This window comes from Topomyia yanbarensis, chromosome 2, assembly GCF_030247195.1.
Source record: "Topomyia yanbarensis strain Yona2022 chromosome 2, ASM3024719v1, whole genome shotgun sequence".
In the NCBI taxonomy this organism is placed as follows: domain Eukaryota; kingdom Metazoa; phylum Arthropoda; class Insecta; order Diptera; family Culicidae; genus Topomyia; species Topomyia yanbarensis.
The window spans coordinates 35,363,555-35,382,030 of record NC_080671.1 but is presented as its reverse complement, the minus strand read 5'-3'; the positions used below and the strand labels follow the sequence as shown (position 1 = coordinate 35,382,030).

At 36.7% G+C, this 18,476-nt stretch overlaps 1 protein-coding gene across 1 annotated transcript; it reads right to left on the bottom strand.

Annotated features, from left to right (window-relative positions):
* Positions 1-401: 401 nt before the first annotated feature.
* Positions 402-17,176, bottom strand: LOC131682694 (uncharacterized). Its single transcript, XM_058964380.1, has 6 exons — positions 17,070-17,176; positions 16,807-16,926; positions 7,920-8,074; positions 7,655-7,863; positions 3,801-3,855; positions 402-2,471 (listed from the first exon to the last, which is right to left on the bottom strand). Exons 3-6 carry the CDS (start codon positions 8,011-8,013, stop codon positions 2,191-2,193), a joined length of 639 nt encoding a protein of 212 aa, XP_058820363.1. The 5' UTR covers positions 8,014-8,074; positions 16,807-16,926; positions 17,070-17,176; the 3' UTR covers positions 402-2,190.
* Positions 17,177-18,476: the final 1,300 nt, after the last annotated feature.

Here is an 18,476-nt window from a genome sequence, read left to right as displayed (position 1 = left end):
GATTCAGTTTTCTGTTACATTGCTTAAATTTCGCTATTTTGGATGAAAGTTTGGCAGCTTCATTCACACACACCACACACACACACACACACACACACATATATATATATATATATATATATATATATATATATATATATATATATATATATATATATATATATATATATATATATATATATATATATATATATATATATATATATATATATATATATATATATATATATATATATATATATATATATATATATATATATATAATGCATGAAGCTGAAAAATTTTCAGCAGAAATATCAAGAAATTTTATGTAAACAAGAATACCGCGATCGAGTATTTCTGATAGCAATATTTAGCTCGATGTTTATTTTGCACCACCATAAATAACCATTACCAAGGATTATATTTTCGTATTCACTCGATTCACGAACCAATACTAAAGACTAAATAAGTTGATTGCTGGAATTCTTTATAATTTTTTTTGTTCGATCACGATACGAAATAAAGTTAAATCAAGTTTAGTTTTTGCTATGACTATGACTATTGCATTGGACCTTTTGGCTATACATGGTTCATGTAACTGAAAATAATATAAGCATATTGAACATTTAATCAAACATCAATCTTAGTAATTACTCAAAATGAACTTTGAATCACTTTGTACTTTCCAAGAATAAAGGTAGCATGCTGTTTCTCCAAACCTCCATAATTTCGCTAACATTTACCGTTACCAATTTATTTTTGTCTAGTCAAGTTACCAATTTATTTTTGTCTAGTCATTCCTACAATTTTTAATCAGGATTAGGTCAATATCCTATATAATATTACTGCAGTATCATGTCTTTGATTATCGCAAATTTATCATTTTCGTGTAGCAATTATTCGTTATATCTGGTTATATTTGCAGCGCCTTGAATTGCTGTATAATTGATGTTTGTATGTACAATTTCGTATTTCAATATAAAGCCTCGCTGCAAAAAATCGGCTGATAATCCGTTCAGTTTCGCTCTTTTCTACCCTAACATAGAAGCTATGATTTGCTGTGGTGTGATTTCTCGCATTCTGCATAGTTGGTTCTAGCTCCAACTTTGCATATTGTCTTTACTCTGTAAACACAAATCCTGAAACTGAAATCGACGAAAAGGTGGTCAATCCGCTAAGTTGTTGAATCCAGATGCGCTCCCAACCGCAAAGTAGGCTATAGCGCGGCGGTACAATGTACTGGGGTCGTATTCGTTGATATAATTAACTTATATGATAATCTTCAGCTAACATTCGATCCTTCCGAAACTACACTTGGAGTACATGCATCGACATCAATGCAGCATTTTGTAAATATGTTTCGCACTTTGCATATTACCCAGCTGTTTAATTCGTAATAATTACAACACTTGGTTATATTATAATCGATTAAATAAGTTATAGGAAACTAAGGAGACTTGCTGTGAAGTACTTCTCAATTATTAGCAAAAACGTGTCTATATTTTCGAAACATAATTGTATACTTGATCAAGCTTCCCTGACGTGACAAGACTTGTATGGAAAAATACACGTAATTTGTAAGAAATTGAAGGATTAATTCTTGCATGTTACAGTGCCGTTTTGTATATTACATTGAACACGTTTATTGAATTTTGCATTAGCTGAAAATCTGGTCGTCTTTCTAATTTTCCCTACCCTACCGTTTGAAGTACAGTAATGTTTCGATTATATCACGCTTATATATCCATATATGTATGCATGTATCTGTGTATATACATATGTATATGTACGAATCAAAGTATGAAAATGTAAATCAGTATGTATATATTTAAATGACTGTATATACATGTAGCTCTATATTGTTTTATACATATATACATCCACCTGTATATATAACTAGGCGTGATATAATCGAAATATTACTGTATAAATCATTTTCGTATCCAAGAATAGGAGGGCATCCTTGACATGGAGGGCAAAACACTATTATTCGAGTAATACCATATAATATCAATATAATGAATGAGCAGTTCTAATATATAGGTATGCTAGCTGATCAACTCTGACGAAAAAATCCGTACACCCTGCTGCAACGAATCGCGATCGTTTACCACGGTCATGCACACAGTCCGCATGGTGTACGGATTTTTTCGACAGAGTTTGTCAGCTGTATGCATCATTTCGATTGTCTGTTTATAACAAACATGTCTATACGGTGCTTTTAAATTTAGCTATTTTCAGCATCAGCGCACGTACTAATCGTTGCTGCTGCCCGACTAATGTGGCCTTTGATCGAGATCCTTTGAACGGGTTAAGTTTATAAAAATATAGTTGCAAAAATTCCAAGGTTTTAGATAAGTTAGATGGATATGAAAAATAATACACAAAATAGACCATAACTAGATGCTGAATGGCTAAAATAAAACTTTCGAAGTTTTCGCTAACCCTACTGTTCTGTGCATGAATGTAGTATGATTGTCTCGTCGAACCTGGAATAAAAACAAATATGGTATTAAATTTAAAATTGTAATGTGGTCTTATAGCACTGACAAACCGACAAGACTGATGAAAGGATTTTTGTATAAATTATAAGCATACAATTTTAAATAAATTACGTTGAAACAGTTGAATGCCCGGCATCCAAAAGGGATAAGCCACATTTATTTGGAAAGTGACTTTTTTGCATTTTTAATAGTTTTAAGTAATCTACCTGTACTGTAATTTGAGAAATTTAAAAAATTATTTTTAGCATTTTTGCATTTAGCAATAAAAGTTGACCATAGAGGTAACCCCAGTACCAGCTGGGATCGAAAAGGGTGTAACCCACTTTGTATCTTATGGAAACTCGAGATTTCTCGTTCGATTTTCCGAGACTTTAAGAAGTCAGGGCAGTTTTTTCTTATGTAAAAATTAATGCTGGTTTAACGTACGCTTGGGGGCACGATCTGTCAGCCATTTGGGGACATTATAGGTCACTACTATTAATGTAGTGTCAAGTGATTAATTTCAATTGAAGACTTTCAGCCATTTCCCAAAGCTCCACTGCGCAAACCGTCGAATCGAGGCCGCAAGCGAGCAGCTACAGCTCTTAAAAACAACACCGAAGCTAGAAAAATTTAATGAAAATTGTGGGTTGCTCCCTTTTGGACGTAGGCCATTCAGTTGTTCCCTCTTTATAGTGAGTTACACTTTCCGATTTCATGCGTCAATTGTAATAGAATATAAATCTAGACCTTTTATTCAAAACGTCATATCTACAATGAGTGACTCTCTTTATTTACTTTCTCTTCTGTTAATAATTCGGTCACTTTAACATTTACCCCTCAACTCTTTGCATAATATGCTAGTTAAAACCACCGTCTTTCGATCTGTACTGTAAAATAAGTGAAAAGTGTTATAGTGACGCCGTAAAAATTGAAAGAGAAAGTAAACAAAGAGAGTAACTCATTGCAGATATGACGTTTTGAAAAAAACGCTCAAGAAATGTCTTGTAGTAAAAATCTGGGCAAGATGCATTTGTCATAGCACGAGTCGCTGAATTGTGCATCAACTCTCTAATAATCTCGTGCCAAATCTTAAAATAGAGTCTCATGTCGGTTGTAGTAAACTTATACAGTAATAGATCGCTGAATGAACCACTATATCGATCCAGCTAAAGAAGTTGTGCAAGTAATCGAGTTGTTAATCAGTTCGAGTAAGAGATATCAAAAACTAACCAAAAACAAAAAAATAGTAAAGAAGTTAAAAGTCATTGTGGGTCTTTCAATAAAACTAAAACTATAATCTCAGTTTTGTACGTATATCATAAATCCACTAACCTACTATAACAATCGTTGGATGAAGTTTGTTTATCAGATCGCTTGAAGTTTCTTCCTGCAATGAGAGAAAGTTTCGTTGTGAGCTTTATTGGTTTTACTTGTTTTCACGATAATATATTCTCGTTGCAGTTGAATATTGAAACAGCCTGCTTTCAACACGCGTTTGTTTTCTGTTCTGGATGTAAACTCAACGTTACAACTAGCATAGAATGATTCAATATATCGTAAACAAGTTGTGACGGTATGCGCCCTCATAGAACAAAACAAAAACACGTATTTGGAACGAACGCAGCGCAGATGGAAAATTGGTTGCCTTGTACCAAAAACTACATATAAAGAAGACTGGTAACTCTGTCCAGAATCTGGAGACATCAGCAACACCTCTTGCGTGTAAAGGTAGTACTTTTCAAAGTGATTCACCAACACATACATACTTTTACGTCGAGCTTCCTACCTTCGTACAATAGAGGTGCTGTACTGGGAAGGAAAGGGGCATCAGTCTTCTTAATATGTAATCTTCACATGTACGCAGCCGAATTTTTTACCTTGAAGAAAGAGGCGAAGAAGCCTTGCGTAAAACTATTTCTAAACTAATCTATTTTTAACGTAGATATTTTGCTAGCTACGCAAACAGGCGTTATTTGCATAATTGTACCATGTACATATATTGCCATGACATGGGAGAAAAATGCGATTTAAAGTTAGTTAAAAAATACTGTAGCACGACATAGGAAATATCTGCAACCTTTAACTAGCTTTTATTACTGCGACTTATGGGTTTTGATCAGTAGAGTTGCATTAGTTTGAAATAATTAAAGAATAATCAGAATATTAATTTATGTACCTCCAACTGACAAATTATTTCGCTGATATCTTCTTTCAACATCCTGGATATTCCCACCATTACATCCATATCCTCAGCTGTATCTGCAATGTGCACGTTTTCGTCGCGGTATGTTTGAGATACCTTGATTATTTTTTCACGCTTTTTAATAAAATTTTCAATAAATTGATCTGGTCGCACTCCCGTAGCTTCAGAAAAATGATATTCAATAAAACTGTGTTTCATTACAATTGGAAAGTTTTCCATCAATTGACTCAATGGGCAGTGATCAATTTTGTATCGTAGGTAACATTTTGTGGTTTCGAGCAGTTTTTTATCCCAGTCTTGGTTTTCATACAATTGCTTCATTAAGAGATTATCAAGTAGGAGAGGTTCGCCAGAAAGGGAATACTCCGCTTTTATACCAACTCTGCACTGCCTCATTGGATCGTCGCCAAATTTCTGCTTTTTGTCATATTGACCAGATTTATGCGCTCGGTTCAAATATGAATTTCTATTCTTCAGTTTTTCTGTTAAGCTACTAGATCCGTTCCCAATTATCATGCCATCGTCGTCCATATCAATGAAGAATGAGTACATCGAAGAAACAGTTTCAGCTACCCGGCGAAAAGTTGAAATAGGGATTGACGGCGTAATATTTCGCAACTGACCAACGATGTGGTCAACCAATCGATTGTAGTCAGTTTCATTCAAAAAACTTTCTTTATCATGATCCACAGTCCGATCTAATTGAGTCACAATATCACGTGGTATACTTGACCAATCGATTTCGAACTTGGATAGCAGTACTGCCGTAGAAGCATCTATTTTTGTTTTGCGTTTCAAAGCAACAAGATTGGAACCGCTGCAAGATGTAGTGTGCGATCCTACAGGTTCGTTCGAATAGTCTAATTCTAACTTATACTCTATTGTAACATCTTTTTGCTCGAATGATCGTTTCATCGTACATGAAGGTTCTTGATCTTCACACTGATTGGCCAAATTCATTCCTGGAACGTCATCGGGTAGCAGTGATTGAATCATTTTTTTAGGTGGGATACATTCATCTGCTGCATCAGACTGCGAATTATGTACCGATTTAGATACTCGGTTGGGTGATTGGAGAATTGAATTTAATGTAGATGTGGTCGGCGAGCTGGATTCGATATCATACTGAAATTTAAAAAAAAAACATTGTAGTTTCATTAGTTTTACCAAAATAAGGAACTTTTTGACAACTCAATTCTTTTGTCGTGATTACGACATACCTTTCAATATTGGACCCCTTTTCAAAATTTTTGAATAATGATAGGTATACTATATTTGCACTAAACAGTCGGAAAAATGTGCATCAATATTGTATTATATTTTGAAGTATTCATTATTTCTATAAACTGAGCCAGAGCAGATTTTTAGAAAATCTACCGAAAGCGACGTACAGAAAAACTAAATTTATATTTTAAATGACCGTTAAAGCGGTCGGAGAATAGTTTTGGAGTGTTATGTCTTCTAGTCTGTGCCCAAGATGCGCTTATTTGAAATATGAGAAGATGGTATTGCTTGAGGCTCTAAAAACTAGATTCTAACAGCACTGCGCACTTACTATTCTTCTATAAAATTCTTCTCAGAGACTGGTTAGTTCGAATGATCTGTCTATGAAAGTACCATCTCTATCATTTGAAATACATGTGTTTTGATAGCTCGCAGTTTTCAGTAGCAGTTTGATCCCTCGCACTTTGAAAGTGCGGAGTCCAGGTTAGTGGGAAGCGCGCAATAATATAGGTTTGTTCTAGTACACCATTCCTGTTCGGAGCAAACAGGAGCAAAAAACCAGGATTATCTCTCTGCTCCGGAGTGCTCCTCTGTTTAATTGATGTTTGTTGTTAGGCTCATTTGCCCACGAATCACAACTACTTGCGCACACCATTGTACCGTCATATCAAATGGACAAATTTATCAAACATGATATAGTTCAAGGAATCCGCACGAGGCGGTGATAGTGTGCAAAGTAAATTTAAATTCGAAATGATGATCGTGTTTTATTTAGCGAACTCTTCTCAGTGCCATGTCTGACAGGTCTGTGATTTTGTGTTATTTAAGGTGATTTTTCTATTTCACAAATAATTGTATTTTTCGGTAGTGCGCAGAAAGAGCCTTCTATGTCGGTATGGATATCACACCTAATCACAAACGAAAGCTGTTTTTCAAATATTTTGTATATAATATACGGTTGAGGTAAGTTGGAGGTGACGCATGCGGGGCAAGTTAACGGCACTATTCACAGTGCAAAAATAGTCATCAAAGCAAGAGATTTTTTTCTTGTGTATCTCGGCAATGCAAGGGACATTTACTTCGCCCAATCGCCTGCAAATTTTGAAAATTTGCTTTTCTTCGCTTCACATATTATTGTCTACAAAAATAAAGACAACGCAACAAGTTTATAAAATTCAGAGATGTTGTCAACAGTCTACCCTTTATGCAACGTGTTCTATTTGGCTACCTAAATCAAAGCAGTAAAAAATCACAACTAGAAACACCACCAACTAGCCTCGGTCTCTCCTACTGAGTGTTCTATTATCTGAGGCGCACAGTTTCCCTATTAAGAAAAATCGCAAACTTCGAGATTTTGGCTATGGAACATTGTCCGCGTGCTCTTTCTCTAGGTCTTTATTACCCCAAAACATCACAAACACTTTCAAAACAAACTCAGTGAATTTAATAAAAAAAAGGTAAAGCTTTGTAACGAATTCTTTAATATTGCTCGTAATCACAGAGTGCTAATTAAGTATGTATATGGCACCACTACCCAGTTAAGCTCAGCAGGAAATGAACCTGGCTGGTTCCAGTTCGCACACGGGCTCTAGTGACACAACCGACTCTAGTTAGAATCGGTTGTGTCACTAGATCCCGTGTACGAACTGCAACCAGCCAGAATTCCAGTTCATTTCCGGCTGAACTTTACTAGGTATGCGTGTTGTCAATTTGAAACTGAATGCGATTTCCTATTCATTCCAATAATGATTGTGCTTACCAGATATTGAATGTCATCATACACAAACGTCGATGCTTTCGAAGCAGCGTCGATCGATGATTCAAATGGAGTCCAACTCTCATCTTTCTTTAGTAACATCAGTACTAATCCTCCATCCGCACATGCATCCACAACGTCATTCTCCATAATGCTGGATCCGTCCTCTTCCAAAACTATTCTCGCATACTCCTCATTAAAAAAATGTTGTGCTGTTAAGTAATAGAATTGCTTTAATTGATTGAATTTGAATATTTCCCCATACTACCTTTCTGAAACAAATTAGCCACTGTTGGAATGATTTTGACGAAGGTCTTCTTTCGTGATGAATTGCAAATCCTAATTAACTTCGATGTATTCATTATTCGATAGGATTGTTTTGTTGAGTTGATAAGATGTATTGTTTAAGATGCGAAAGTAGCCCTGATGGGATGCAAAATAAAAAGAACATTTTGGTTTAGTGTCATATTATAAAATCATATTAGGTATTCTTCCAATTCAAAAGATCAGGTAATAGATAGTAGCACAGAGAATAGACATATAAGCTAGAACAAACTTTCCCGAAAAACCTGTGTAAACATTTAAATGAAAATGCGTTGAAAATCACCATCGCATACTGGTTTGCATGCGTGAGTCACCATTGTATCCAAGTTTGCATACAAGTCCTGTATAGCGACGACTGGCCGATCGAAGCGCCGACCAGTGGCAAGTTGCTACTTGCTGTTGTCATTTCAAAGCGACAGTTTAATTTATTACGCAAGTTGAACACTTTACTTTTATGTCAGTTCTCAGTGATAGTAGTGGCAAAAGTATGGAGGACAGGAAAACCAGAAGAAGCAGACCAGTAAAAACTCTAGGGAAAAGAATTGTAATGAGTTTCATTAAAGCTCGTGTAGAATAATACCTCACTTCGTTATATCAAACAATTCTACACATTTGCTAACCTATTAACGCGAAATTTGGCCTAGCCAGAGTTCATGTTGAAAATTAGTCAGTTAGGGTTAATATAAATTGTCAAAGGTAAACTGAAAACATGCGTTTGATAACCGCACTCCAACTGCATTGCATTGATCATTGCGCCACCTACAAATGTTTGTCCACCGTTCCAGACGTCTGATTTATTCGTAATTTCAGTTGCGAGTGTTTATACACATTTTGAATCAAGCCTAAACGTCTGTTATTCTAGCACTATTAGCATAAGCGCAAGTATACCGGAGACAGACTTGTTCCTGCGCATTAAGGATAACTGACTTGCAAAGAAACGTTTGGAACCGTGTAAAAGGTTGTTCTGCTCCGAACGATAGTTCTTGGAGTAATTTCCTCATGGTGTTATATCTGTTTGTCTGTGGTTATAGTTTTCAGTGGATTAATCATGTTAGTAAAATATGAAAGGTAAAGATCCTTTCTAATATACACCCATGCAGACTACAAAAAGTGAATATATACTTCCTTTGAAAGACTTACCCTATTTAAGCGGTATAGCATGCTGATGGAAAATGAAGGTTCGTCTATCACAAGTGTAAATTTTAAGTGGCGTGATATCGGCTAAACTAGAGAGCTCTACGCACTCATATGTTGCATTGACGTCTTGATCCTCTATGTCCACTTGGTCGACTATATTTAAACCTACGTCGGTAATTGATTCAACTGTGATTCTTTTTCCGTAAACAGTTATGCTTTTTGAATCGGTATTATATATAATTCCTTTTATGCGCAGCACAAAATAATATGTTTCTGAATTGTCGTACTCCAGAAATATACATACATCTCTCTTAAACGAATATCCGTAATAAATCATGGATTCTGCGTATGTATACGATGCATCACACATAGCAAAAATTTTCATGAGTTGCTTTTCATCTTCGTTGAGGTCGTCATAAGTTTTAACAACCTGATCGAATACTATTTTGTTATGGAATCGGTTCTCATTATTGCCTAGTAATGCTTGCCAGTACTGATGGCGTTCACTGCATAATTTGAGAATGTTTTTGTAATTACTGGCGTGACGCAAGGTTGTTTTGAAATAGGAATGCTTTCGTTCTCCTGTCAGTGTACAGAAAGGCATTAGTGGTCCCAACTGCAGGATCAAATGGGGATAATGCCATAGATAGTGATGTTTAGGCCGAAGAGGTGAGGAGAAAAGCTCTGCTCTAATTCCAATGTAATGATTAATAGCCAATCGCAAAATTCCAATTTGTCTTTCTGAAATTATTGGAGCAGTTATGAGATCAGTTATTTGTTTAAGGAGCATCAACATCTTAAACTCTCTGGTATCGTATACTCCGCCAGTTTTCATCAACAGCATTGGTAACAGTTGTATTAAACGCCACACATCTACGGCTTTACTTGTAATACAGTCCTTTTTAATGTTCAGGGTTATTTGAGAATGCAGCTGTAATTTTTTGAATAAATAATTTATTCTACTCGCGAGAAACTTTTCGCCAATGAATCGTTTCCTTATAAACGCACGAAATACTAGCATAATATCATAGTTGAAACAACCAAGAAACAAATCATGTGCTACACACGGTGGTAATCCATAATCAAACAGTTGGAATTCTTGCAGTTCGTTGAAAATAGTCCGTTTTTTAATACCTTTTACAGCTTTTCCAGTCATTTCCATTTCATAGATATCCTTCTCATACCGCAATTGATTTCGAAGTTCACATCTTTGCAAAGGAGCACTTCGAAATTCTTTCAAAGTGGTATAATAGTATCTCGAAAAATATTCCTGTGTGGAGAAATTCGCCGACAATCCTGCCATTTGGTGTGTGCCAAGATTATCTCCTAGAATTGCAAACAGTGTCCCCCGAACAATACGTGACGATCCCCGAACGGTAACTGTTATTCCGAGAGTCTCTAGTTCCATTAGATCCTGGATCAATACCTTGAAAATGTTCTCTGTTGTGAATTCTAGTAGGTCCTTTTCAAGACAGAGTAGCGCAAGGAATGTGTTTTCGGTGCTAGCACGTTGTGAAGGATGAGTATTTGCTATTGTGTAATAAACTCCAACTATTTTGTGACGGTTTTTAGCATCACCTAATGGGTTGACGATCCCGAAGGAATCTTGATACAAGAATATTGAAATAACATTTGCTTGATTATAGAATCGACTGTTCTTGTAACATAAACCATCGGTGAAATCGGACATAAATCCTGTTACTCTTCCTTTTTCAGAGAAAATTGCATCGTAATTTGATTCGACTTCGAAAATAGATTTCAAGGTTTCGAGAATGGGAACATAATAAAGAAAACATTCTTTTCTCATTTTGTTCAATCCGAGATGAACTTTGACGGGATCTACGTATTTGAAATTTTGTTTAAAATATTTTTTGCGCATGTAATCCGAGCGAAATATCCCAATTCTCTCACTGAACAAAACAATGTTTAAATCTTTAGTGCTAAAACGTGTCACAATTTCATTTTTCTCAAATTCAGATAGATGAAGCTTGTCAGCAAGCTTTCCAATAGTTTCTGCGTTGTGTTTCTGTTGTATCATAGATAACTCATTCAAATGTTCTACCACTTGTTGTACTGCTTCATTAGCTACATGGTGCTTTGATAGCAGGTTCAAAAACATCAAACCAATTGATTTCTCAGCATTTAGAATATAGCTTTCATCGTTCTGTGTAACAGCACTGATATCAGTTTCCTCCGTATTATTGGATTGCAGGGATGACGATCCCACTGTCCCATCTATTTTTTCGGTTTTCGAATTGAAAGTAACTGGCTGCTTATCTCTATGATTATGATAGTACATATTGTGAATGGATAAACTGTTTCTAGTCATAAATGGCTTTGCTCTACAATTCAATGGACAATAAACCGATATGCCTTGCGAAAGGTGATCCCTGAGATGTTTGGCCATTGTCTGGAAACTATTGTGGAAATACAGGCAACCGTCAGCAGTACACTTTAATATTGAATCGTCTGATACACGTTCGATTGAGTGACAACGCCTTATATGTGCTACAAAAACGGTGTAGGTCTTGAAAGTGATGTTACATCCGTTTATATTGCATTGAAATGATCTGCTGAATCGATGTACGTGAACATGGGCTCTGTAAGCATCGACATCATCGAATACAGCTTTACACTTAAAGCAAATAATTTCCATAACACCTGTTGAATCAAAGACATAGACATCAAATTTATATTAATGATAGCATTACACAGTATTTAAATATGGCGCCGTGTCAGTGCGTTCTGTGAGTCATAGGAATACCTCACAGGATTCGATGCTTGATATTCACGGACTGCATCATAACGTTTCAAAATCGGTGTACTTGAAAAGATTCCGGGAATGGCCAGGATCGATTGTGTAATACTAGTCAAAAGCGCGTTAGCCTATACGTATTTATAAACGCAGCTTCAAGCACAATCATACAAACGCCCGTTTCCACGCGATCGTGAATTGTACACTCCCGAGAGCCCCGACTCTCGGTCTTAGAAGCCTAGGTCTTTGCCTACAGTTGAATTTGCTGCATTTTTCCAAGAACAAGTGCAGTATTCTAGTCAGGGCACTGACAGGACATTGCAAACTCAATCATCACATGGTAACTATTCAGCATGCTGCATATTATTCGTGTGATCTTTGTGAATCAATAATGAAACTTCATATTATTAGATATGTAACTGCCATGCAGTAATGCAATTACGTATCCGGATTTTTTGTTCTTCATACATAGATGAGCCTATGTACAGAGAGCTGAAACTATGCTATTGTTCCTAACCCAGTGTGATTAAGAGCTATAGCTTAAGCCGTATTTGAATGACAATATCTCTTCGGGGGTGTTGTTGGTCTGTTACCCCAATATCCCCTCGGGGGTGTTGATATATCCGCTCACTGTTTAAATAATAATTCTGAATCCCTCCCGGGGTTGGATATTTTTTTGCATTATTTTCCTTACCCCTCACCTTACCACTTTCCCAATCCTTCCCATCAGAGAAATGATGAAAAAGCAAATCATGGCAAGGCAAACCCGTCTGTCCGTTGACTGTGCATGTAAATTTGCCAAAGAGCATATTATGGCATTCACATGGGAGCAAGCAACATCATGGCAGTGTGAGGACGGGATTGCCCCTCGTATATCAACTATAATTCATGGTCGCAACATTTTCTCGTTCATCCGCATTGAATAGATCACCTGAACAAAGAATTTTCAAATATTTTCTATAACTAGAGATAGCAAGTGAAACTACTTTATTGGTTAAACTTACTTTTCAATGTATTTTTTAAATTATGCCAAACGACCATTATGCCAAATGACCATCATGCCAAACGACCATTATGCCAAATGACCATTATGCTAAATGAAAGTATGTGTCACCTAGTGTTATGCCAAATGAACATTATGCCAAATGAACTTATGCCAAACGACGTGCTCCCGAAACAAGGATTGATTCCTTCTTTAAGACATGAGCAGTTCTTTGAATTTGTATACCAAAATACCGAGACCAAGGGAGCGAGGTGGTCATCGACCCGCCGTCAGAATCGGCGACCCCTCACCAGCAAACCTACGACCCACTCGTTTGCCCGGGTTACTCAAACATAGGGGCTATCAACTAGTTTAAGTACCATACTTATAGCGTTGTGGCGTAGCCACATTAAGTGTCACTATTGAACATAACAGAGATTTCAATGTATATTTCAAATTATGCCAAACGACCATTAAGCCAAACGACCATTATGCCAAATGACCATTATGCCAAATGAACATTATGCCAAACGAAAGCATGTGTCACCTGCTGTTATGCCAAATGAACTTATGCCAAACGACGTGCTCCCGATAGCTCGCATAGTCAAAATATAATATCAATGTTTCCAATAACTTTTATTTTATCGATGTTCCTTGATGTATCAATCGATAAATAAACTTCCTGTTAGCTATTGTTAGATTTTACACATCGGAGGACAGAGGTACCAAGAACAATAATATTAATTTCACAAAATGCTCTACAAAAACCTGTTTTAATCCACCTAGCGGTGCAATTGTGCCTTTCTCATTTCTCTAAACTATGGCACGGAGGCTTTTTATGTTCAACATAATTGTGTAAATGTCCATTACATTCTTAGTACACTTTGCACTTATACACAATGGCATGCCAGCCACGAACTTGATGAGCTACTTGTCGACGGTGAAACACTTGAAACAAAAAATATCATACTCCATTAGCCTAATCAGCATTAGATCAATGTTATCTGCTATCTGTTATCTGCAATGTTGCTAACTCATTTTGTCACGCAGGGGTGGGTATGTGAGGAGGGCGAAAGTCCCATGAACGAACGACTTCCCAGCTTAAATTGGTATGCTTTGTGATATAGTGGTGAAGATGATGGGGTTGAAAGGTAGGGGTATGAGGGCTGGATGGGGTGGTGGTCTGAGGGGTGATTTAAGGAGATTTTTAAAGGAGGGGAGTGAACAGTAAAGGGGGGGGGGTGTAACCCCTCTCCGTAAACCATCAACTACGCTTCTGTTAAAATCCAGAAACCTTATGCGAGTCGAAAAAAAAATTTGGACCTCCGGGATTAGGTTAACGTTTTTCAGAGTGATTGCATAACCTTTCTATATGAGAAAGGCAAAAATGTGCCAAAATCCAAAAAAGTGAATCATCGTCAAATTTTTTTCGAGTTTGCATCAAATCTCGACGTTTCATGCACCTTGAACACATTTAGCATCAAAAATAAAAATTCTATTTTTAATTTTTCCTATAGTTTATATGAGAAATTTCTGAAATTTCCTATAGTTTATATGAGAAATTTCGGTCGTAGTGCAATATATACCCAATATGCAAAAATAACAGTTATCATCCCACCCGCAGCAAACGTCAAAACGGCCGGGAAGTTAAAATCGTAGATTGGACTATTGGCGTGCGGTTAGGGGTTAAGCACCCTTCACACCACAACCATGAATATCAAAACATAACTTATCAAGTTAGCATGAAGACAGCATTGAACAGTGTCAACACGTAGCTCATCAGGTTTGTGGTTGTCTAGCACTTGTATATATGTGCCAAGTGTAATGAGAATGTAATTGATTTTTCTCCAATTTTATTGAACATAACTCGCCATGTAATCTAAGTTTGGATATATGACAGACACAATTGCACCACAAGCTGGATTATAATAGATTTTTCATTAGCAATATTGCTTTGAGGAGCAGAAACATAAGGCTTGTTCCAGTACACGTTTCTCCTGGTACTGGAACAAACCTATATTCAGTTCGCAGAATGCCCTTAATCACATATACATATATTTGAAACCCTATACATGTTCGAAACGAAGATCGAACATGCTATCATGAGCCTACATTAACGCATACCTCATCAAGCAGCAAGCATAAACACCGATGTGGCTAAGCAAACAATATTCGATGCGACAAATGTTCACTTTAGGTACCTCTTTCCCTGTAAAACATTTTTCTTTTAGAAATATGCCGTTTAGTGTTGTAGATTCATAAAAGCAAAAAAACTTTCCATAATTCATTATTAAACTTGAAAAATAAGGTTGTTACTGTGCTACCGAAAGTAAGGTTTTTTGACTAAGCTAATGTGGCTATGGTATATAGCTGAATACGCCGGACGAGATAACCGCTTACTCACCATCTCTGATCCAGATTTGCTTGCGTTTTCTACGATGGGTTTAAAGTTAGCTCGGCCGGCGGATCCTCAGCGCTATGCGGTCAAGTCGCATCACTCCAGCTTCATCCAAAACCACACTTTCGGCAGCACAATATTACTGTAAGGTTAGTCAATAAAACAGTTCGTGAATAAATTATAGAATTTTTCTCTCTACCCCTTTTTGAAAACTTTACAAATATAGCGCCTTATGAAAAACATGTTTTCAGTTTACATGGGAAAAGTACCTAATCAGAGCCTTCGTTTCCGATGCATCCAAACACTTGTTTTCGATCAGGAATATCGCCAGCATACATTTCAAATTCATTCGTGAACACCTATGTGCTATTTTGGGCAAATTTTGTCGTTCCGGTTTGTGCAATTCAATAATTATTGACAACTAACACAATGCAACTAAAACATGGCCTCCTGGCAGCGGGCAAGCGTGTACAACGAAACTGATTTATTATTCGACAAAAAAAACCGTGTACCCGATAACAATTAGAAAATAAAGCTCAAAAATGTAAATATGAAGTGCAAATGCATAGATATTGATAGAATGATGATGACGCTTTACTAAACTTTTTGTCCATAATTTTCTACTAGTTATTGGGTATAAGGCAATCAGCTTATGTAAAATGTTGTTACAGTTCTGCTGTTTGGTTTTTATGAAGATCTAACACCCTGTGTGGAAAAAACTGCTTTTTCCGTTTTTGATTTTTGTCGATTCTCTCTCCAACCTTAACAAGTGAGCTTATGCAGCGGAGCTAGTGTGATATGGCTTAGCTGAGGCCGTTGGGCAAGGTGTTGATCAACCCGCCACTGGAGTGATAAGTAAACCTGTGATGATCTCGTTTGTCCGGTTTACTCGAACATAGGGGCTATAGCTGGATTCAAGTTTTCGGTTGACTAATATGACTACGCCACATAGCTTTCTGCTGTACTGTTCGACTACGCTACCGCTCAGTCGGCTTTAAACTAGCTATGGCTCCTAAATTTGAGTAAACCGGCAAAACGAGAGTTTACAGATTTACTTGCACTTCCGGCGACGGGTTAATCAATGCATCGTCCTACGGCCTCGGCTATGCGCCCAAGCCGCATCGCACTAGCTCCGCTCTATACGCTCACTTGTTGGACCATTATGTCCGCGTTAAAATTCAACTTCTATCATAAAGAAAAGAGAAAAGCTAAATTTTACAAGGTGTAACTGATCAAAAAGGATCAAGAATGCTATCATGAGCGACGATAACGCATATCTGATCAAGCATCAAGCAAAAACATAGATCTGGTTCAGCAAGCAATAGGTCTGTTACAGTACACGAAAGTTGTTCCGGAGTAAACAGAAGCAAAAAGTACTTACTCCGGTTAGCTACCAGCAGAAGAAAATACAGGAACGAGTTTCTCCGTTTGCTCCGGAGTACTTCCAGTTTCACCTGGTACTGAAGCAAACCTAATATTCGCTTCCAATGCATCCAAACATTTGCTTTCGACCGGGAATATCATCGGCATTATATTTAATTTTATTCGTCGATACTTACATGTAATTCCGGACCAAATTTTCTCGATTGATCTCTAAAATATGGTCGCCTGACAGCGGGTAAGAGTTTGTGCGAAATGTAATATTTTCGGACTAAAAACAAACATCTACGTCCATAAATCTAAAAAAACAAACAATTATAAAAAAATTATGTTAAAAATGCAAACATGAAACGCAATTAGCACAGATAGTAACAGAAAGATAAATTATATTGGGTATATAATATATTGAGCGATGACAAACAGAAATGCAAACGAAACTTACAAGATTTGTTCACTTATCCAATGGTTGGATGATAGAATATCGGCACGGGAGCGTGATATTAGCAGGACACGATTTTTTAAAGGAAACTATTAAACAATTTTAACGAAACAAATTAAAACATGAACGGCGATCGCCAACAATTGAATCAAGCATAAATATTCTCACACGAACGAAATCGAGACGAAAGAGAAAGAGGGGCGGAAGTGGAATATGTAACGCGTCGAAAGTTATCGATACACTGAAATTTTTTTTTATTCTTTTTAATATAGCGTTGGTACGTGTGATATCACTATAATTTGACGAAAATAATGATGTGCATACATTTGATTGTAATGTTGTGTCGAAACGTGTAATAGTACAAATTTATCAATGAGCGATATCACATGCATAAATGGAACAAACGTTTATCAGTTTAATATTACATTATTTTGACAGGACTATTTTCCTACATCGTTTTCATTACAATATTATATCAATTCGAATACAATGTACTGTTAAAACGATGTAATAATCTCAGTACGTTGTTTTTCGTTATATTAGGAGATTGAGGTATAATTGTATCTAAAGTAGCACAATATTATACTATTATTTACCATTACGTCTGAATGTCATGCACATCATGAACATCGCATCAACCATTATTACAATTCTTTTTGCTGTGTAGGCTGAATGAATGTTTTGTCTGTGTTTTAAGTGATTACACAAATCTAGGGTGACCATACGTCCTGATTTCCCAGGACATGTCCTGGTTTTTCACTGACTGTCCTGGTGTCCTGGGAAGTCGAGGAAAAAGCTTGATTTGTCCTGGTTTTTCTTCTGTAAGTCTGATAACGGGTGTTCAAAAAAAAATATTGGAATTTTTTCAGTCATGTAGTTAAACAACAAAAAACAAAAGAAATCGACGAATTTAGTATTTTTTAATAAAAACAATGTTCATTCTTCAAAAAACCTCACCAATTATTTTTGTACACTAAAGCACTGAGGGAGCCGAAAAAATCGCCAATGGGACAAGCTGGTCGGATTCTTTTCTTTCGGCACGTACGCTCTCTTTTTCTGCTCAAAATACTCCAGCGTTTTTTTTTTTGCGTAATGGGTAGACGCCTTGTCCAACCAGAAGACTAGAGATGGGCCATTCGTTCGCGAACGGTTCAAGTGAACTGGTTCTTCGAAGAGAATGAGCGAACGGAAGTTCTTTTTAAAAGAACGGTAGTTCTCAATTCTCTTCAAAGCGACTGAACTGAACCTGACCCAAAGCCGTTTGGCGAATTTCTCGGACCGATTTTTAGGCGAACGAATGAAAATGAACCGACGTGCCGTCCCACAAACCGCTTTCTGTGCTCTCCCAGAATGGAACTGGCGAAGAACGACTCATCACATTCTCTATTTCTCTAGTTATACATCATGAAG

What these genes read in the sequence shown, in the direction of transcription:
- LOC131682694 (XM_058964380.1), bottom strand. Translation starts at nt 8,013, where the DNA reads ATGAATACATCGAAGTTAATTAGGATTTGCAATTCATCACGAAAGAAG. An exon ending in ATGATGACATTCAATATCTG is followed by an intron (nt 3,856 to 7,654) that starts GTAAGCACAATC and finishes CTCTCATTGCAG; the next exon opens with GAAGAAACTTCAAGCGATCT. An exon ending in TCCAACGATTGTTATAGTAG is followed by an intron (nt 2,472 to 3,800) that starts GTTAGTGGATTT and finishes TTTTTATTCCAG; the next exon opens with GTTCGACGAGACAATCATAC.